This window comes from Pristis pectinata, chromosome 2, assembly GCF_009764475.1.
Source record: "Pristis pectinata isolate sPriPec2 chromosome 2, sPriPec2.1.pri, whole genome shotgun sequence".
NCBI lineage: Eukaryota > Metazoa > Chordata > Chondrichthyes > Rhinopristiformes > Pristidae > Pristis > Pristis pectinata.
Genome location: NC_067406.1, coordinates 105,821,778 through 105,844,683, shown reverse-complemented (window position 1 = coordinate 105,844,683; position 22,906 = coordinate 105,821,778). Strand labels below are relative to the sequence as shown.

At 45.0% G+C, this 22,906-nt stretch overlaps 1 protein-coding gene across 3 annotated transcripts in view; it reads left to right on the top strand.

Annotated features, from left to right (window-relative positions):
- pdgfc (platelet derived growth factor c) overlaps positions 1-22,906 on the top strand; it is a 227,696-nt gene that overhangs the window by 87,438 nt on the left and 117,352 nt on the right. For all 3 annotated transcript variants that reach the window (XM_052041808.1, XM_052041817.1, XM_052041802.1), the window contains one exon: positions 5,370-5,565. In XM_052041808.1, coding sequence (XP_051897768.1) covers positions 5,370-5,565 — 196 coding nt within the window. The remainder of the gene's footprint in view (positions 1-5,369; positions 5,566-22,906) is intronic.

Genomic DNA, 22,906 nt, shown 5'->3' with positions numbered 1-22,906 from the left:
GAAGTGGTTACTGTTGAGACCTGTGCAGTTTTCCTTTCCAGGGAGCTTTGGGCATTGTAAACACGCCCTCACATTTTCACGAGGATTGTCATCCAATAACATGTCTGAGCTGCACCAACAAGAACAGGAGCAGATTAAGCTCCCATTATTGTGCAGATTTCGAGCTCCTATTTAAGAGTAAACCAATGTCTGGACTAGAATGGCACTGAAAAGGGAACATGCTTCTGTATTGTGCAGGTCCCTTGGGGAACAATTTCCTTTATTTGCATGGCATTCAAAGAGCCTAGACGTCACAAAAGCTGGGTCTTCTGCACAATTACACACAATAATCATGCATTACTTTCAAACTGGTATGAAGTGAATGCTTAGCAGTGCAGTCTCCTGCCCTGGTGAGAGCTATTATGAACATTTAAAATGATGGGTCTCAAGGGGAACTATTACTTCAAGCTGCCGGGCTGACTTGGGGCTACTTTGGTCTTGAGTGCTGGAGCAGATAGAGAACCAAGGCTGCGTGTGCCTCTGGCAGGCATTGGGACAAAGTGGCATCTGAAGTGCGCACCTATCAAGCCAATGCTAACTTCTCCTCGCTACTATCCTCTCACAAGAAAGAAAAAGTTCTAAGCTGCAACAAGCTCCAACATAGGAGACACTGAGACCATCAGAAATGATTTGATAGTCAACTGTTGTGGTGCATTCCTGATAGCAGTTCAAGTAGGAACAGGTCCATTCAACATGCTATCTTCCTTCTGAGGCATATACAGTCTATGTGGCATGTATACATTCTCAGAGAATCATGGTACAATTTACCTAATGACCAAACAGAAGGGCTGATTGGTTTCAGCAATTGATTTCCAACTTCAAATCTATCATATTGCATGTAAAAACCACGTGCTAAGTGATAGAATTTCTAGCATAACATCTCTTGTGGCTATAAGTTGTAGCTTGCAGCAATGGAGCAACTGTTTTCTATCATGCACTTTTAGTCTTGGAGAGTTTTCAACAATCTTTGGCAAACTCCAATTTCTATCTCCCTGGCAACAATAAACAGAGGGAGCTTTTGATTTGTGTGAGGAAAGAAGTATTGGCCAATCAGGTCAACAGAAGACTAAATGTTGGAATTATTCCAATTTAATTTGTATTATATATTATAAAATTACTCCACAGAATGCTCTGGTCTCAACATTAAAGGAGTTCATGATAACCTTTGGTTTATTTCTCCCCTTCATTTTTGGAACAAAACATGTATTTTTACAGGAAATAAGATTTTCTGTTTATCTGGGGTACAGCTTTCCATTGGTGTTGACAGCAATGTGGCCACAAAAGTTTAACAGAAGCTTTGCTTCTGATCAGTAATGTTCATCTTTACTTGTAATTCTAGCATTCACTGGGAAGGAGAGGAAAACCAGTTGCATTTTCCTTTCTACTAAATTCTCAAAGTGGCATTGTGTGTCCCATAAGCTGACACCAGAATGTTAGTCATTAATTTTACCCAATTAATAAATTAGGACAAAACAATAGAGATGCACCATGTTGATCAATATTCTTCAATTTTTAAAAATATTCTGCCCAGAAATTCAGTTGCATAGTGTTTCTTTCTTCTTTGTTATACAACTGAGCATGAATTTTTCCATGACTGAAGCATGAAAAACCAATTCCAGGTTGCTTTGAATCACTTGAAAATTCCTGTTGTGAGCCACCCTTGCAACCTTGATATAATTTCTGCATCAGAGCTGCATTACTACCAGCATCCTTACACCCAACCTTCAGCATTAAAACCACATTCAGCACTCCTGATTTCCAGCAAGCTCCCCTGACCTTCCAAATGTTATCTCCCCCTGACCCTATCTCCCAGCCTCTGGTCTCCTGCTGCTCTCCCAGCCTCTGATTCCTCACTCCATCACATAACAACGATGCCGGTATCAGAGTCCCAATCCACACCTCCCCCTGCTCTCACCACTCTGGGCCTCTGATGCACCCGATATCCCCATCTCCTCTGGCCTTGGGAGCAGATCAGGTGGCAGATTTTCAAGTGTTTGTTGTGATTGAGGCCTGACTGAAACTTGATGCAGTGGGTCAACGATCAAAACCCTGCCTGGTTTTCAGTTATTTGCATGAACAGTGTGCTTTGGTTGATTACCCGAATATAGTGGCATTAAAGTGAATCCTGATCTTACTATCTCTCTGCATCTGCGTCATTTCCAGCAATAGTTGTCACACTAACAGGTAAGTTTTATCCTCTTCACATCCAAGTTGGAGAATTTTACAGCTATCTTCAGCTGGGATGAATTAATTCAGACACACCGAGATTTGGACACGTAGTCTTCTGGATATCTATTTCCAAACTACTTTGTTGTTACATGAGAGGACCGGTGAAACATTTCCCATTGAAAAAAGGGATTCATAAATCATCAGTTATAAGGGTAGTGTAGATTTTGTATGTTATCAAACAGTTAAGCTGAGCCCATCTCTAACTTCTCTCTCACCACAGCACAAAATCATTCAAAGTGATGCAGTTGAAGAGAATCAAAGTCTATCGTAATGCTGCAGAAACGTTACTCCATATAATCCAAAAAATTGTCAAGACAAAGTACTCTGGCTGGACCTGGAACACAAAGGCAGGCTTGAGTTACACATTGGCATGCCATTGAAAAGTAGCAGTGATGCAACTCAACAGATCTTTTTATGAAATATATTTTCTGATAAAACTTTTGGCCTTGAAATTTCAAAAAGCTCAGCCTTGATTTCTCTGACTGTTTGCAGTTGTGCTTCAGAAGTTAAGAACTGAAGACCAGGAACAGAATTTCAAGGCTGTTGTATGGAGATTTTGTGCTTTGTATGAAAAAGCTGGGATGGGGTTAAATCTTAGGCTAAAGAAGGCAACATTCTATGAAGCTGTGGTATGGGTGGGTCAGATTTACGATCATTTAAATCATGCCTTGCCTACTCTGCAGCACTTGAACTGGATCGTGCTCATTTCTTACTGGTAGTTCTATAAGGAAGCACTGCTTACCTGCTCCTCACTGGTCAGCTCTTTGACTACTTTTGAAATGCAGATGAGCTGAATGCCAGGTGCTGGTGCAGTGGTGGACTACAGATGTGCTGAACAGAAGGGCCAGATGCATAAGTAGTGCCAGTTGTTTGAATGGGGTAACCAATACTGAGTGAGAATGGATGCATAAGTTAACTTATTTGCCAACATTTTACTTTACCTGTGTTATTTAGAACCATAGAAACATAAAACCATAGAACACTACAGCACAGAAAACAGGCCATTCGGCCCTTCTAGTCTGTGCCGAAACGTTATTCCGCTAGTCCCATTTACCTGCACCCAGTCCATAACCCTCCAGACCTCTCCCATCCATGTATCTATCCAATTTATTCTTAAAACTTAATAGTGAGCTCGCATTTACTACATCAGATGGCAGCCCGTTCTACACTCCCACCACTCTCTGAGTGATGAAGTTCCCCCTAAACCTTTCCCCTTTCATCCTAAAGCCATGTCCTCTCATACTTATCTCTCCTAATATTGGTGGAAAGAGCCTACTTGCATTAACTCTGTCTATGCCCCTCATAATTTTGTAAACCTCTATCAAATCTCCCCTCATTCTTCTAAGCTCCAAGGAATAAAGTCCTAACCTGTTCAATCTTTCCCTGTAACTCAACTCCTGAAGACCTGGCAACATTCTAGTAAATCTTCTCTGCACTCTTTCAATCTTACTGATATCCTTCCTATAGTTAGGTGACCAGAACTGTGCACAATACTCCAAATTTGGCCTCACCAATGACTTATACAACCTCACCATAACATCCCAACTCCTATACTCAATGCTTTGATTTATAAATGCCAGGATGCCAAAAGCCTTTTTCACAACCCAGCCTACCTGTGACGCCACTTTCAGGGAATTATGTATCTGAACTCCCAGATCCCTTTGTTCCTCCACACTCCTCAGTGCCCTACCATTTACTATGTATGTCATACCTTGATTTGTCCTTCCAAAATGCAACACCTCACACTTGTCTGCATTAAATTCCATCTGCCATTTTCTGGCCCATTTTTTCAGTTGGTTCAGATCCCTCTGCAAGCTTTGAAAGCCTTCCTCGCTGTCAACTACGCCTCCAATCTTAGTGTCATCAGCAAACTTGCTGATCCAATTTACCACATTTCAATGACATATATATAAATATATATTGAGCTGGTTTAAATATCTGTAATTATTAGAGATTTTTAAGAACATTAGCAAGGTGTCAAAAGGTCATCAAGGCACTAAACCAGTGAGCACTCAGGATACGCGGCCAGAGGCCTAGTCTCCACGTGGCCCACTTTGCTTCCCAGGACGACATTTAGGTATGAGGAGTCTTATGTCCCTTTGTATCCAGGCCAGGTTAATTGTGTGCAGCAAGTTCAGGCAGCGGGCAGGATCAATGGACCATTTTGCATTTTGATCTCAGATTGGATACAAATATCCTGGTGGCAGCAATATTGAAATCATTATTAATGACCCTCAGATAATTTACTGATGATTATTAAATAATTGACATATTTCTTTAGTAATCATGAAAATTGAATATTGCTGATTTACGTGTAAAAAGCATAATTGCATGTTCACCATTTCATGTGTGCTGCACCCTAGAAGGTTTGGAACAAATCGGACGTGCATCGAATAAGTGCCAGTGTGGAGTGAATCATTCATGGTTCTGAATGCTGAGGGCCCAGAAGCCAGAACTGATCACTGCACGGAACCACAGTCAACTGAAAGACATCTCAGTGCTGCTCTATTGCTCTAGTGATCTAAAATAAATTTTAAATCAATTGCTTCAAATCTTGCATTCATATTAACACTCCCTTTGAATCAATGGAACAGAATGAGGAAACACCAATCAGAAATGTCGACTATTAAAACAATACAAAGTTATTCTTTGATTGTTAACCAACCTTTGAAACTACCGTAAGGAAAACAAATAGCTTTCACTATTTAAATCCTCTGTAATGTCTGGGTCTGAGTGAAGGCAAAGTCTGAAAATCCTAACAGCATGTGTTATTTATTTTTCAAAGTTTTGTAACCTGTAGCCAAGTATGTGATGAAAGAACAGGCCTTGTGCCAATCATCTTGAAGGAACTTTCAGCAGATACCTGTTAAAAATGATATGGTATATTGAATGGTTAAATACATTCCAGATTACCAACATTTCATTAGAATGCTTGTTCTCTTGTTTCATTATCCTCTATGGGTTTTTGTTGTAGGATTTATGTTCATTGCAGTTAACTTTTGTACAGTTAAACAAAATGAAGTGCATAAAATTAATCATTGTTGAGAATTAAATCTTGTTATTTTTCTTCAATAATTACATTGACTTTCTTATTTAATTAGGAGTACATGATCATCAGCATGAAAAAATTATTACAATATCGGAGGATGGATTTGTGCAGAGTCCACGATTTCCTCAGAGTTACCCTCGGGATGTGGTGCTGGTGTGGAGACTAATAGCAGCTGATGAGAATATGCAAATACAGCTCACCTTCGATGAAAGGTTTGGACTTGAGGAACCCGAGAATGGACTGTGCAAGTGAGTGTCTCTTTCTCAGAAGAACAATCCAGCTGTTAACAAAGAAATAGGTTGCTGATAGGAGGTGAACTCAAAACTCCTTGACAATGTCTAAAAGTCCCAGTAGACTTTCCGTTAGACCCCCATAGACATGGATGCCCTGCACTCCACACCCACCCACACCTATTCCCCACCCATACCCCCTCCAACCTACACAGTCTTGAATTAAGGTGTCTTTTCAGATGCTGAAGTTTTTGATGCTGAAGGCCAGCATTATAGCATTTGTACTTACTCTGTATTCTATTTCAGATGTTTCTATAGACATGCGGCATCTCTCAGGTTTAATGCATAATCTCCACAATTTGTTCAGCTTCCCAATATTTCTCTAATACCCTTTCCCTCTGGGTTCCCAATACTTTATATTGTATTTAATACATTACTATCTCAAATTATTAATCCAGGGATCTTTGTAATGAGTTAATTCATCCAGTTTAGTGAATCAAACCAAAATTATCTTTTTATTGCCATTACCACATGTTCACAGCTTACCAATAATTCCTTGGCCACAAATTAGTTTTAAAATTCTTATCTGCATTTGATGTTGAATCAAATTTAAGAAGGAAATGCAATGAACATATGCTACTGTATCATGTGTTTAACACATGCAGCAGAGGACAAATGTCAACCTTACTCTTTTTTTTGAATCTCAATGTTAATAAACAAGATGACTCATCAATCCCTGAATACAGAACTTAGTGAGACACAACTAAAATCTTCACTTTAGCCTCCTGTCAAGCACTATATTTCCTACCGGGTTAATAATTTGACCGACAGATTTGCTATGGTTTTGAACTTCAGTTAACAGTCTCTATGTAGGACTATCAGAAGCCTTCCGGAAGTTCATACAAAGAGTATCTGTAGATATTTCCTTCTTCACTACATTAGTTCCCCTTCATACTATTTAGTTGAGTTCTTCGCTGCAAGACCTACACTTTACAAATCCGTGCTGAATCTCAATGAGCAGCAGAAACTTTCTGTGATTCAAAAGGGAAGGAAGGAATCTATTTGGTTCCCATAGGCTCTGAGCACCTGAAGCCAATTTAGATCTGCCAAGGACCGAAAGGAGAAGGGGAAGATGGGCCCTTTTCCAGAGATCCTGGCCCCCAAGAGTCCACATGGAGTCTCACTTCCAAACCAGTGGTTTCAGAGACTTATCATTTTCTGGAACCAGAGTTCCAGCCACACACATCTATCTGGACTACTTTGTCTATAGAGGTGAAGGCCAATGTCACCATGAACTTCTTTGTTTCCAGATAATTTCAAGTGGCAGCAGATAATTTACGTAATGTATGACAGTTTGCAGCTCTCTACTTCACTGAAGAGGTCAAAGACCTCTCTCCTTCCCCTTGAGTTTCCCCTTGAGATCAGCAGATGTCAGAGGACACAAGGAGTGACAGACTGCACTTATGTCACCACCACCAGCTTTTCATGTGAACTCAGAGCTACATTTGGATTATAAGGGCTGTCACACACCCTGAACGTGTAGCTATTCTGCAATCATGGCATGAGAATTCTCATGGTTAAAAACATATTTCTGTGGAATTTGTTCAGCTCCCTCCTTTCTCGGACAACTCGTGGTGCCTGTCAAATCTCACTTGTGCCCTTTGGCAGGCTCTTTGGGAGAGAAAGGTGTGACCTCATTCCTTCGCTGTTGAACTTCACCTGGGCTCCTGAGCCCATTGCTGAGTGATGTTATAATCAGGGTCAAATGAAGCCCAGTGAAGAGTGCCATTATGCTCATCAAAGTGAGATTTTGTTCCCTTGACTGATCGGGGGAACCTGAAGTATTTTCCAGAGAGTGTCACAGTGCATGCTCCACAACTTTGATGTTATGAGAGCACAGGCCCTACCTGATGACCAGCAGTAGGAGCAATAGAAAAAGGGAGAAGAGGAAGGTGATGGAGGAGGACAAGATGAGTACCAACGATAAAGAGAGACCCTCTTTGGATGTGTTGTCAGTGCACACCTCCTAATCCTGAAATTCTGCTGACTCTATGCTGGGAGATTGAGGCATAAATCATAGCAATATCATTGCACCTTGACATGACATGGCTTTAGGATTTTCATGGACAATGTATCAGGGAGATGCTACAGTGTTTGACATCACTTCCATTTCATTATCAGCAGTGGGACAATGCCTCCACTTCTATTTGCGAACATCTTGGAGGCACATTTCCATCAGGAAATCTACCAGCAACGGACTTCTGCTTTCCACTGCCACATGTGCTTTATTGACTACTTGGCACTGAAAGCTTCACCAATCAATCTCTCCACTAAAGATGCCCAAAAGTTGGGGTGCACAATTCTGTTGTTGTCACCAGAAAAGAGATTTTCCATTTGGCTGTTTGAATGCAAAAGATGGACACTATCTGTTCATAACACCAAGAAGAATGAGCTATCTCATTCATGTGAATATCAACAAACTGAGCAGCTACACTATGAGGCATTACAGACAATCACTGGCATCCATTGTGGTATAGAATGCAATGGTCTTCCAGAACCTACATGACTATGGCAAGGAAACCCCACTGGTGTCAGCTTTCCATTGAGTTAATTTGTCAACTGGGTCACATGAGCTATCACAAGGTGACTTTCACCATAAAGCTTCCATGATGTCGTGATCTCCCTTCTGTACAAAACTTGCTTTTATTTATCCTGATGTAAGGTCCATGACATTTCCTTCTGCAAACGTGCCCTTTGAGGTGTAGAAAGGCATTGATCAGCAACTGTCTGTAAATACCTCTCTGATACTGCCAAGATCAAATGTATTTATTGACAAAAAGAGGAAAATAATCCACACGATGGTATATTTTCCATGCAGTGCACCCCGATTAATCTTCTTCACCCAGAGACCAATCAGAGACAAACAGAAACCTGAGCATTTAACAACAATTAAGTTAATTAATCATGTGCTCTCTTTTAGTGACTGCTTTCCAAGTTAGTTACTTGGCTTGCTTCTTCTACTGTGGCTACTACCAAGCTAATAGAAGGCTCTGCTTCAGACAATGCAGCAGAAGGTAGTTGTGAACATTGACCACTGCATCATTGCAGCAGTTTTATCATTCATTCATTTTTTGAGGGACTTGGATGTTGATGACAAGGCCATCATTTATTGCTCACCCCTGTTTGCCCTTAAGAAAATGGCGTTGAGCTGCCTTCTTGATCTGCTTCAGATATCCTGGTGAAGGTTGTCTCATACAATACTGTTAGCAGAGGGGATTCCAGGGGTTAGACCCTGCCATGATGAAGGAATGACAATATCTTTTTAATTCAGAATGGCATGTGAGTTGGAGGGGAACCTCCAGATCGTGGTGTTTCCATGTGCTTGCTGCCCTTGTGTTTCTTTATGGTAGAGGGCGTGGGTTAAGGTGGTACTGACGGAGTATCACACAGGAATAACACTGTGCATTTTATGGATGACACCCACTGCAGCCAGGGTGTGACAGTGGGGAAAGGATCAAGTGTTTATGTTGGTGGGTGGTGTTCCAATCAAATCGGCTACTTTGTCTTGAATATTGTTCTTATTGAGAGTTATTAGAGCAGCAGTCATCCAGACAAGTAGAGAATATTCCATCATACTCAAATGAAAATTGGAAGATTGTAGATGCAGTTTATCTTTTCACAATTCTTCCTGGCCTGCTGAATGTTTCCAGCATTTTCTCTCTTACTTCAATAAGATATCTTTATTGGTCACATGTACATCGAAACACACAGTGAAATACATCTTTTGCGTAGAGTGTTCTGAGGGCAGCCCGCAGGTGTCACCACACTTCTGGCACCAACATAGCATGCCCACAACTTCCTAACCCGTATGTATTTGGAATGTGGGAGGAAACCGGAGATCCATTGTACCTTGTGCCTTGGAACAATTGAAAGGCTGTGCGATGTCCGGAGGTGACTTGTTTGCCACAAGATACCCAGCATCCAATCTTCTCTTGTGGCCCTGGTACTTATTTGACTGGTCCAGCTGAGTTTCCAGTTAGTGGTGATGCCTGATACATTGATGGTGGATGGCAATGCCATTGAGTGTCAAGAGTAGGTAATTAGATTCTCTCTTGTTGGAGGTGCTCATTCTCCAGTACAGAATCACAGAAAAGTTACTGCACAGAAGGTGGGTGTTCGTCTGTCAAGTCAGTACTGGCTCTATGCAAAAGCAATTCAGCTAATCCTACTCCCCCTCCTTCTGCCAGAGCCCTGCAAATTCTTTTCTTTCAAGTACTTATCCAGATCAGTTTCAAACAATTGAGTCTGTCTGCATGGCTCCATCTGGCAGTGCATTCCAGATCCTAACTACTTGCTGTGTGTAAAAAAGAAATACCCTCATGTCACTTTTGGTTCTTTTACTAATCATCTTTTTCTGTCTCTTCCAGCTTTTGATTCTTCTGTAAATGGGTACACTTTCTCTCACTGTACTCTGCCTAGATCCTCCATGATTTTACATGTTCCCCTCGCAACCTCCACTGTACCAAGGAGAAGAACCCAAGTTCCTGCAGCCACCTATCCCTGGAAAAATTCAAGTAAATCCACTCTGCACCCTCTCTAAAGCCTTTATGTTTTCTCTCAAGTATGACGTCCAAAACTGGGCACAGTCATTAAAAAAACTAACTGCTGGAGGAACTCAGTGGATCGAGCAGCATCTGTGAATGGAAAGGAACTGACAACATTCCAGGTTGAGATCCTGCATCAGGACTGAGAGTAGAGAGGGAAGAGAGCCGGTATAAAGCAGAAAGGGGGAAGGTGAGACAGGGGCTGGTAGGTGATAGGTGGACTGAGGAGGGGTGAGAAAGGATGGGCGGATAGAGCCTGGTGGGGAAGGGGTGTTGGGAGACAAGCAGGTGGGTGATAGGTGGAAGCAGACAAGGAAAACAAAAGTCAGATAGAGAGAGGTGGGAGGAGGGGAGGCTGATGGTGGAGACAGGGGCTGGAGGGTGATGAACGGGGTCACAAAGAATACAAGTGCTGGAACCTGATGTAAGGAAGGTGATAAATGGAAACATCTCTCACATGTCAGATGGAACCAGATGGGGGAGGGGATCCAGTGGGTGGTGTATTGGAGTTGTAGGTTGATGGAACCAGGAAGGAGAAGGGGACAAAATTGGGTAATTGGGGGACGGAGGAGAGGGGGTCTTGGGGTGGTTTGGGAAAGGGAGCGAAAATGGGAGGACCTAGGGTGGATCAGAAGGAGAAGGGAGAAACCCTTATTCCTGTATTCCCCTCTCTCGCTCTCTCTCTCTCCTTCCCATCCACTCCTGGTCCTCCCATTTTTATTCCCTTTCCCATACCCACTCCTCCCCCATTGCAGCCCCCCCGAATCACCCATTTTTGCCCCCCCCCCCGGTTCCATCCACCTACTCACCTACTACCCACACACTTCACCCACCGGATCCCCTCCCCCATCTGGTTGCATCTGCCCTATATCTCTCTCTTAAATGTTCCTATTATCACCTTCCTTACATCAGATTCCAGCACTTGAAGTCTTTTTGTCCCCGCTTTCACCCTTCAACCTCTGTCTCCACCTTCACCCTCCCCTCCCCCCCACCTCGCTCCATCTGACCTCCTTATTTTTAAAAAATTTTTTAAAAATTTTATTTACAGCGTGGTAACAGGGCCTTCCGGCCCAATGAATCCGCGCCACCCATTTTAAACCCAAATTAACCTACCTGTACATCTTTGAAATGTGGGAGGAGACCGGAGCACCAAGAGGAAACCCATGCAGATGCGGGAGAACGTACAAACTCCTTACAGACAGCAATGGGAATCAAACCCCGATCGCTGGCGCTGTAATAGCGTCGCGCTAACCGCTACGTTGCTTGCTTCCACCTGTCACTAACCTGCTTCTGTCTCTCAACTCCAACCCTTCCACCTTCCCCACCTGGGTCCATCTGCTCATTATTTCTCACCCCTCCTCAGTCCACCTATCACCTACCAGCTCCTACCTCACCTCTCCCTCTCTCCTCTTTATACCGTCTACCTTCCCTCTCCACTCTCAGCCCTGATGCAGGCTCTCGACCCAAAATGTCAACAATTCCTTTCCCTCCACAGATGTTGTTTGACCCACAAAGTTCTTGAGCAGTTTGTTTTTTGCTCCAGCTTCCAGCATCTGCAGTCTCTTGTGCCTCCATAGATACTACTAACTATTTATGAGCGCACGTGATCCAGGTCTTGCTGCATGCAAGCATGAGCTGCTTTATTTGTTGAGGTTGACTTGATAGAGGTGTACAAAATGATAAGAGGCATAGATCAAGTGGACATTCAGAGACTTTTTCCCAGGGTGACAATGGCTAACACAAGGGGACATAATTTTAAGGTGATTGGAGGAAGGTATAGGGGGGATGTCTGGGGTGAGTATTTTATGCAGAGAGTAGTGGGCGCGTGGAACGCACTGCCGGCAGAGGTTGTGGGGGCAGATACATTAGGGACATTTAAGAGACTCTTAGATAGACACATGAATGACAGAAAAATAGGGAGCTATGTGGGAGGGAAGGGTTAGATAGATCTTAGAGCAGGATAAAATGTCGGCTCAACATTGTGGGCCAAAGGGCCTGTACTGTGCTGTAGTGTTCTATGTTCTGTGTTCTAAGTTGTGAATGGTATTGCATGTTGTATGATCATCAGTGAACATCCTCATTTCTGATCTTATGATGGAAGGAAGGTCACTGATAAAGCAGCTGAAGATTGTCGGGTTGAGGATGCTGCCTTGAGGAACTTGTGTAGCAGTCCTGGGGCTTGGTGGTTGACCTCTGACAACCATAGCCGTCTTCCTTTGTGCAAGCTATGATCATTTTCCACTTTGTACCCATTGACTTCAGCTTCCCAGGGCTCCTTCATGCCACTCTCAGTCAAATGCTGTCTTCATGTCAAGGGCAGTCAGTCATACTGACCTCGCCTCAGGAATTCAGTAGTTTGGTCCTGTCTTGGACCAACATTTTGATGAGGTGCGGAGCTGAGTGTTCCTGGTGAAACCCAAAGTGGTATCAGTGAGGAGGTTATTGGAGAGTAAGTGTCACTTGGAATTAATACAGGGAATGTCTTCCATGACTTTGCTGATGGCTGAGAGATACCAAAGATAAAGAGAAACACTCAGCAGGTCAGACAGCATCTGTAAAAAGAGGAACAGAATTAGTGTTTCAGGTTGAATACTTTGTTAGAACTGAGAAAGAGAGGAAAGTAACTTAGTTTTAAGTTCCAGAGTGATTAGGAGGGGAATGAATAGGCTAAAGTGAATATCTCTAATAGGGTGAGGCCATGGTTGCCATGGTGATAAGCTGTTGATGAAATCATTTGGTTATAAAATTAACGATGGCAATGAGAGAGAGAGAGAGAGAGAGAGAGAGAGAGAGAGAGAGAGAGGCATGTAAAAGCCGTGAAATGCAGGTAAAAACTGTGGGAAATGGCCAGCACACCAGGCAGAGAGAGAGGATACGGAGTAAATATTATAGATGGATAACCAACAACAAAACTGGTCAGTGCTGATACAAAATGGACAAAGTGAACTACAGCTGTCATTTCAGTTCAGCCCAGCAGATTCTCAGTGGTGCTTGGCCTGGTCTTTCTCGTGGAGTTTGGGACATCCTACTGCTTTTTTCTAATTCAATTCTCAGGTGTCTCTTCATTAGTTGGTGTTGACGATATATCTGACATGACTGATCCGTGTTATTTAGCTCAGTGCTAGTCAGAAGTTCACGCTTGGCATGGCAGATAGTTGCAGTACTTTGTTGTTGTTGTTGGTTTTTGTGCTGCATCGCTTAATTTTCATTATATTGCCCATCTAGCATTATTGCAGGCATTTCATTTTTACGGGACTATTAAGGGGGAAGTATAGGAGACTCGGGGGTACCATGGGCCTTTTAACTTGGCACTTTGTAGAGACATTGAATCCCTTGATTGACCAGAATATTTTTTTTACATGACTGAAAATTGAAGCAACTGAAGCATGCTGAAAGGTCTTTGTCAAAGCTGATGTCAGCAATCACAGAGCAATCAAGGACTTAATGTTTTTTAATAGGCTGCCGTTCAGCTTTGTTTCTGGTGACAATGGAAGTGTTGGGTTTTTGCCAGGAGATGGTTGGTACCAGGCTTGATTTTAATCATTGAGTCATAGGGTCATACGGCAACGAAACTGGCCCTTTAGCCCAGTGTGTCCATGCCGACCATCAACACTAATCCCATATGCAACCACTTGGCCTATAACTTTCCATGACTGGCATTTAAAGAGTTTAAATGTCACGAGAATACCTACCTCCACCATTCCTTCAGGCAGTGTGTTCCAGCTTCCAAACACCCTCTGAATGAAAAAGCTCTTTCTTGAATCCCCCTAAATTTTTACCCCTTATTCTAAACTTATGCTCTCTAGTTTTAGATACCTCAGCTATGGGGAGAAGTTTCCAATCATCTACCCTATCTATGCCCCTCATAACTTTGTATACCTCGATCAGGTCCCCCTATCAGCATCCTCTGCTCTGAGGAAAACAAATCCAGCCTATCCTGTCTCTACTCATAGCTGAAGCACTCAGTCTCAGGCAGCATCCCAGTGAATTTCCTCTGCTCCCTCTCCAGTGAAATCACATCTCCTACAGCCTGGTCGCAGAACTGTACAATGTACTTAGATAAGATAAGATAAGATAAGATATTGTGGCGACTCACCTTACCAGTATCGAATCGGCTCCCGAGATTGCGGGCGGTGTTGGAGGCCCCGACCCAAGATGGCGCGGGGCCCTCCTTCTTCTCCATCGTTGGGCTAGGAAAGCCTGCACACGGGAAGGTCAGGTGACCCGCGCGTGACGTCAGCGCGGGAACTGAAGTGCAGGAAGAGGTTTGGTATTAAAAGGCGCACCGTGCCCCTGTCGAGCAATCGACTTCTGACTCCAAGCAACAGACTCCGTGCCTTTATTCTATAGTAGTGTAGCTAGCCGCTACATTGGTGACCCCAACGGGCCCAAACGTTTTCGGACCCACGATATCTGCGCAACAAGAGGTACAAGCAGTAGCCACCTTTTGGACCCTCCGGCCATGTGTCTGGTTCGACCAGGCTGAGGCCCAGTTCCAGATTCGCCAGATCAACAGGGATGACACCAAGTACTACTACATGGTGAGCGCCCTCAACCAAGACACCGCAGCCCAGGTCGAGGACTTCATCCAGGTGCCCCCGGAGGAGGAGAAGTACAATAAGTTCAAGACCCTCCTTCTTGAGACTTCCGGCCTTTCCCGACGTGAACGGGCCTCCCGCCTCCTCAACCTTGATGGGTTGGGTGACAGACCCCCCTCTGCGCTCATGAATGAGATGTTGGCCCTGGAAGATGGCCACAAACCCTGCCTGATGTTCGAACAGGCCTTTCTAGAGCAGTTACCCGACGACATCCACCTGCTCCTGGCGGATGCCGACTTCAGCGACCCCTGGAAGGTGGCCACCCGTGCTGATGTCCTTTGGCGGGTGAAGAAGGAGAGCGGGGTGTCTGTCAAGCACGTTGCCACACCACGTACCCAGCGGCCCAGCAGGCCAGACTCGGCAATCGCACCCCACTCGTCACCAGGTCTGAGACACCGACTGACCAATGGTGTTTCTACCACCAGCGGTGGGGCGCAGATGCCCCCAGGTGCCGACCACCATGCAGGTTTCCGGGAAACGCCAGGGCCAGCTGCCGCTGATGGCTACGGCAGCTGGCCACCCGGATAGCCTCTTGCATGTGTGGGACAGTCGTTCCGGGGCCGAGGTCAGAGTCATGCCTCCCAACAGCCACGAGACTTGCAACCACACACCAGGACCCGCCCTCAGAGCCGCCAACAGCAGCGCCATCTGGACCTTTGGCGCCCTTCTGCACCAGCAACTTTACCTAGAAGTTCACCTTGGCTGCCGTTGCGCAACCACTCCTCAGGGCAGATTTCCTTTGCACCAACAGTCTGCTGGTTGACCTGCAGGGTAAGCATTTGGTACATTCCAGGACCTTCCAAACGTTCTCGCTGGGTGAGGCCAAGCCACTGGCCCCACACCTCGATTCCGTCACCATGTCGACCAACGAGTTTGCCAGGGTCCTGGCAGAGTTCCCGTATGTACTAACACCCCAGTTCTCCACCACCTTGCTCAAGCACTGCGTCCAGCATCACATCCCCACCCAGGGCCCACCCCTCCCCGCCCGTGCCTGACGGCTACCCCCGGACAAGCTCCGCCTCGTGAAGGAGGAATTCAAGAGGATGGAGGAGTTGGGGATCATCCACAGGTTGGACAGCCCATGGGCCTCTCCGCTACACATGGTCCCCAAGGCAGCCGGAGGCCGGCGACCCTGCGATGATTACCGACCACTGAACGACATAACTACCCCAGACTGGTACCCCGTGCCACATATTCAGGACTTCGCTGCCAACCTGCAGGGGCGGTCCATTTTTTCCAAGGTCGACCTTGTCCGCGGCTATCACCAGATCCCAGTGCATCCGGACGACATTCCAAAGATGGCGCTAATCACACCTTTCGGCCTCTTTGAATTCGTCCAGATGCCCTTTGGCCTCAAGAATGCTGCTCAGTCCTTCCAACGACTGATGGACGCGGTCGGGCCCAGTCCTGCACACACTGCCAAACCTCGAAAGTACAGCAGCATGTCAAGGTCCCCCTGCAGGACTTTCAACCTACCCGCCGGAGTTTCTGCCATATCCATGTCGACCTGGTCGGCCCCCTCCCAGTCTCCCGAGGAGAGCGGTACCTCACGATTGTCGACCACTTTACCCGCTGACCTGAAGCCATTCCCCTTGCGGACACCTCCACCCAGTCCTGCGCACGGGCCCTTTTGTCAACTTGGGTGGCCCGTTTCGGTGTCCCAGCCCATATCACCTCAGACAGGGGAGCTCAATTCACCTCCAGCCTGTGGTCTGCCGTCGCCAACTTGTGGGGTTCCCAGATCCACCTCACCACCGCCTATCACCCGCAATCCAATGGGCTGGTGGAGAGATTCCATCGACGCCTGAAGTCGGCACTCATGGCCCGCCTTAAGGGGCCCAACTGGGTGGATGAACTCCCCTGGGTCCTGCTGGGGATATGTACCGCGCCAAAAGAGGACCTGCATGCCTCGTCCGCAGAGATGGTCTACGGAGTGCCCTTGGTCGTCCCGGGCGAGTTCCTACCAGCCCCTCAGGGGCCAGAGGAAGAACCTGTTGCGACGCTCGACCGGCTGCGCGAGCGGCTTGACTACCTGGCCCTGATACCCACCTCACGACACGGACAGGCCCCGACCCATATGCCGACGTCCCTCTGCGACTGTAAGTTTGTCCTTGTCAGGAGCGGTGCGCACCGAACACCGCTGCAATGGCCGTACGAAGGGCCATTCCGGGTCGTCAAGAACAATGGGTCTACGTTTGTGCTGGACATTGGGGGGTGTGAGGAGGTTTTTACAATTGACCGGCTGAAGCTGGAGTATTTAGACCTGGACCAACTGGTAGTGGTCCAGTGAGCACAACGCAGAGGCAGACCACCCAAGTCATAGTTTATTTAATTCTGGCTTTCACGATGGTATCGCCGGTTCTGGGGGTGGGGGTGGGGGGGGTGTTATGTGGCGACTCACCTTACCGGTATCGAACCGGCTCCCGAGATCGTGAGCGTTGTCGGAGGCCCCAACCCAAGATGGTGTGGGGCCCTCCTTCTTCTCCATCGTTGGGCTAGGAAAACCTGCGCGCGGGAAGGTCAGGTGACCCACGCGTGATGTCAGCGCAGGAACTGAAGCGCAGGAAGAGTTTCGGTATTAAAAGGCGCACCGCACCCCTGTCGAGCAATCGACTACTGACTCCAAGCAACAGACTCTGTGTCTTTATTCTATAGTAGGGTAGCTAGCCGCTACAATATCTTTATTAGTCACATGTACATCAAAACACACTGAAATGCATCTTTTTGCGTAGAGTATTCAGGGGGGCAGCCCGCAAGTGTCGCCACGCTTCCGGCGCCAACATAGCGTGCCCACAACTTCCTAACCCGTACGTCTTTGGAATGTGGGAGGAAACCAGGGCACCCGGAAGAAATCCACACAGACACAGGGAGAACATACAAAGTCCTTACAGACAGTGGCCGGAATTGAACGCAGGTCGCTGGCACTGTAATTGCGTTATGCTAACCGCTACACTTGTACCATAAACTCTCTGCTCTTCTATTCCATGTTCCTGCTAATGATGGCAGGTATCCCATATGCCTTCTTCATCACCTGATCTACTTGTGCTGCTACCTTCAGGAATCCTTGAATTTGTACACCAAGGTCCCTCTGTTTTTCAGAACTCCCTAGGGCTGCCCTACCACTCATTGTGTATAGCAGAGCATAATTAGTCCTCCCAAAGTGCATCACCTTACATTTAAACAGGATTAAATTCCATTTTACCAATTGATCAATATCATCCTGTAGCCTGACTATCATCTTCCCTATCAAGAACACCAGCAACTTTCATGTCATTTGCAAACTTACTGATCATATCACATTCATATCCAAATCATTAATGTACAAAGGAATGTTCACAGACAAAGAAAGTCAGTGAATGTTGCATGCCATTCTCAGAAAGGCCATCAAAGACTGCATTATCGATCATTTGCAGCACACTTTTGGGATTTGCTTTTGGCCTTGATGTTATCAAATTATGTCTTCAGGATGACACTGATCATGGCAGCACATGCAGCAACCTCTAGCTCTCCATCTAAGAATACAGTAAAATAATGCAGGGATAAGCATATTACCTTATTTAACTCCAGGTCCACAGGAAATGCACCAGGTGAATCACCATCCACTGATATCTGGACTTTCATGGTAGTTGCATAGGAGGCTGATTAATTTATCTGGGCAGCTGAACTTTTCAGAAAGCCACCAGAGAACAGAGTATTCAACATTGCCTTACTAAAATCAACAAATGCAATATATGGCAGCATACAGATCCTCCCCAGGTTCTGAATTATGGACAACCTTGTACATATGAACAAGCATTTGGGAGACCAGCGGAATGGATGGGGATGGATTTACCGGCTGCTGCGGGGCTGTATGCATTTTCTGCCGGGTGGGAATGGGGCATTTCTGAGTTTCTTCTCCCCCCTCACACATCCCATAACCCATGCCCACCCCCCCAACCCCCTTCTCCAAGCTGCAATAGTCAGGACTGGGTCGAGCTGAGCAGAGTGGGAGTGTCGAGCAGGCCCACTAGTTCGCTCACTTAGACAGTAAGCCTGGCTTCCCACATCTGTTAGCTCTCCCATCACGGCTATTTCTGCAATTGTCTCCCACATACTGTTGTTGTTCATTTCCGATTTATGAACAGTTTAGGTTTGGAACAGTTCTCAGGAACAGAACCCTGTCGTAACGTAGGGACTGCCTGTTTGTTATGCTGCAGTGTCAACATTATGTCAGCATTGCTGTGTGATGAGGGAAACCCACACTGGGATTCAGGGAATATTTCATCTGCAATGATGTGGAGCCTTTTCAACAATGACCTACCAAACGGCCGTACCAGCAGTGGGGAGGAGGGAAATGACAAGATATCTGGTACAGTCATTTCTGGCTCCTTGTATTTCTAGATTCTTATGATTTTGCCATCTTTGAAGTTCTAAGATAAGGCCTCAGCAAAAAATAAATCAATCTCGGCAAAATGTTGTGATCTGTAAAACCACTGTGTTTAAGCACTTCAGCCGGGATTTTGCCAGTTTCAGTTTTTTGTTCTATTTGTTACTTCCACGAGTAGTTTTTAAATCTTTTCCCAAGTTGGAAGCTCTTCTGGCTCAAATGAACTGGTCTTTGTTAACTGCGTCTACTACTTGATCATCCATACTTGACTCACGATTGAGGAGAACTGCAAGACCAACTTCAGATTTTGATTTCTTGAAGGCTTCTTCAGATGGAAGTTAGGAGGGTGTTCAGTTTAATTTTGTTCACAGTTTAATGGGCCACAAGGAATGCTTGAATAGTGTTGTTTGCATTCAATCAATCCACATTTCATTGAATTAGGACACCAAGGACTTTGTTAGCTGTTGTTTGCACTGTGGTTTGAAAGGTGTCCGCCTTTCATTGCCAGCTCTGCTGGGCACTGTGGTGTAGATGCAACGCACTCTGAGCATTGAGGCTTAGCTCTTCTCAACATAGTTGGAGTGTCCAAGACTCTGCATCCTGACTCAACATACATCAGATTATATGTTAAACCATCATGTATGGTGGTAGTAGTGCTTTATACTCTCTCAGTTCTTCACCATCATCACCCACCAATTCTTCACAAAAAGGCTCATGATATTTATTTCCTACCTGTCCAATGGCTCTTATTTGGTGATGAGAGTGTTAGATCTTACTTGAAGGAGATCACCACTGCTTCACACTGTGGTGTCCCAATAAATGTTGGCTTTTAAATTTTTTTTTAATTTAAATTTTATTTACTTCCGGCCCAACGAGTCCGCGCCGCCCATTTTAAACCTAAGTTAACCTACCCATACGTCTTTGCTTTAGAAAGGTTTTCCTCGCATCAACTCTGGCTGATTTCTCACAATCAGCAGGATCGCCACTTCTATTTGTGAAAAGGAACAGGAACGTGGATGGGAGCTGAGAGTCAGATGCTGCCACACTCATAGAACATTACAGAACAGTACAGGCCCCTTGGCCCATAGTGTTGTACCGACATTTTATGCTGCTCTGGGATCTATCTGACCCTTCCCTTCCACATAGCCCTCCATTTTTCTATCATTCATGTGGCTATCTAAGAGTCTCTTAAATGTCCCTAACTTACCTGCCTCCACAACCTCTGCCGGCAGTGCGTTCTCATGCATTATTTGGCTCAAAGAAGAATCAAACTCACAGAACTCCTTGTTTTCAAACTATTACTATGCATCATTTTCCACCTCCATTGGTAGTCGTTTAAAGTCTTGTAGATACCCTACTTATCCTTCCTGCTAGAACCCTGTCCTGGTCCCTGGTTTGGGTGAAACCCATCCTAATAGTACAGTTTTGATGAACAGTCATTGACCTGAAACATTAACTCTGTTCCTCTTTTCACAGATGCTGCCTGCCCTGTTGAGTATTTCCAGCATTTTCTGTTATTATTTCTTGCAGTACTATTCCTTTCTGTTTCATAAATGGTACCAGTCTCTTAGAAAATAGGACTCCTATCTTCCTTGCAATTCCTGGATCTTAACTGCTTATCTCCATGACACTTCACACGTGACTTGGTAGTAGTCCTAATATTATAACCTATGAGGTCCTGCTTTTTTAGTTAGCCCCTAGCTCCTGGCAATGTCCAAACAGTACCTCTTGCTTGCTGCTTCCTATGTTAACCAACATTAATCATTATGTCTGGATCCTTCCCATCTCTCTTCAATGTACTTCCAAGACAAATCAAAATATTCCACACACCAAATGCAGGTAGCTATTGTACCATGTAGGTTTATGAAGGCCTTTAGTGGCCTATGCGGCCTTTTGGTTTTGAATCCCTTGTGACTCATAATGTTTCCTCCCCTCCTTCCCAGTTTGGACAGCCTCCTGTCCAAGGTGCGGTGGTCCCCATTTTGGCTGCCATTCTGATAGGCGTCATCCTCACAATCCTTATCATAGCAACCACATTGCACCTTTTGGACAGGATCGTTTTCTGCAGATGCTCTGTGTGCCTTTAACCCTTGTACATTATTGGTCGAGTAGCTGGGTTCTGATCTGCCATCTCTCTACAAGGGGTGGTTAATGTTTGCACAAAATTGCCTCTATTTTCCTTTGCCAGAGAGTGTCCAACTTGCATTCTAACTCAATGTGAGCTGGAGGGATTTCAGGAAGAGACATCTTCTAAAGTTGTGTTCATTCAACTCTGTCACTGCCATAATTTCCCAAATCCACAACCTGGTTTGGCTTATTCTGTTTTATTGATACCTACAATTTCATTTTTGTAAATGTATCTTCACACACTATTATGTTCTAAACATTAAAACACTGGATAACAGCTTAAATACTAATTGCTTCAGCTTATAGAAACCCTTCCAAGCACCTCCCTTGTCCTCTGAACTACTTCCCACTCTTTAAATTCTCAGTGTTATAACTCGGCTTAAAGTCTGCTCACTTTAAGTCTGTTCTGTGCCACTGTGGAAGCTGTGACACTGGCCATCAGATGCTGCAGCAAAGTGTGCTGATGGAAGTGACCGCCTCTTCCAATTTAGAAAGGTGGATGCTGAGCTCTGGAAAATTATTGGCCAAATTAATTTCTCCATGCCCCTTAGTATTTCTCACAGGCCTTCTAGCAAGTTTCACAGGATTTTGTCTGAATCAAACATTCATATGTACTCACATTGGCAGCCTTCTACAATCCTTGAAGTCCTCAGCTGAATCTGCTTATGACTGAATTTGTGTATGATCTCAGCCTCTGGCAAGATGGAACTTCTCTTCTCACTAGTCCCTGCCTAATTATGTAGGAGTATCATCATACTGCACTAATGTAGTGCCAAGATGTATGCTTATTGTTAGTCTATAAAGTGGTGACTGTGTTAAGATTGAATGATGCCGTGTCTTCACATTCATTGTCTTCCTCTTCCTCTCCCTCATCTAACAGATGAAATTCCAGTTCTTGGCTATGTGAAATGTAAATAAAAGGCTTGAGTATCTTAGTTATGATGAAGGGAGGGGAAGAAGTGTGTACTTCCAGCAACTGCAGCTTGTGAGTCAGAAGAGGCTGTGGATGAGAGAGTCAAGGAGAGATGAGGACTGGAAATGCATTATTTATTATTATTCATCCCTCTAATTCTGCCATGGGAGATGGCCTTTCCTTTATGTTCAGAACTTTCTTTTCCCTGGTCATTAAACCATACAATTGAGCTTGTTCCTCCTTCCTATGCAATGTGTGGGCATTGTGATTTTATGGTGTGAGAACATGACCTAAGACCATAAGAACAGAAGCAGGAATAGGCCACAAAGCCACTCACACATGTTCTGCCAATCAATAAAAACAAAGATAAGATCTTTCACCTCTGCTCTACTTTTCCCTTAACCCTGCAGTCCAAAAATCTGTATCAGCCCTGAATTTATGTAATAATCTGGCATCCACAGCGCTCTGGGACAGACAGTTCCTAAGTTTCACTCAGGGGAAAAAAATCTTCACTTTGGTATTAAGGCAGTAAAACTTGTCCTGAAACAAGTGCCTAGTTCATGGTTGATTGGTAGCACTGATTTGCAACAATGCTAAGGGTGAGGTAAGGCCCATGGCTGGTTACTGGTTGCTTAAGATCATTGGTTGTTAGCAAACCATGGTTTGGTGATTTGAGCAATGGATGTAACTGTCTTTTAGGTTAGAAGACTATATCACTTTAAAATCAGCTCACATATCTTTGGCAATCATC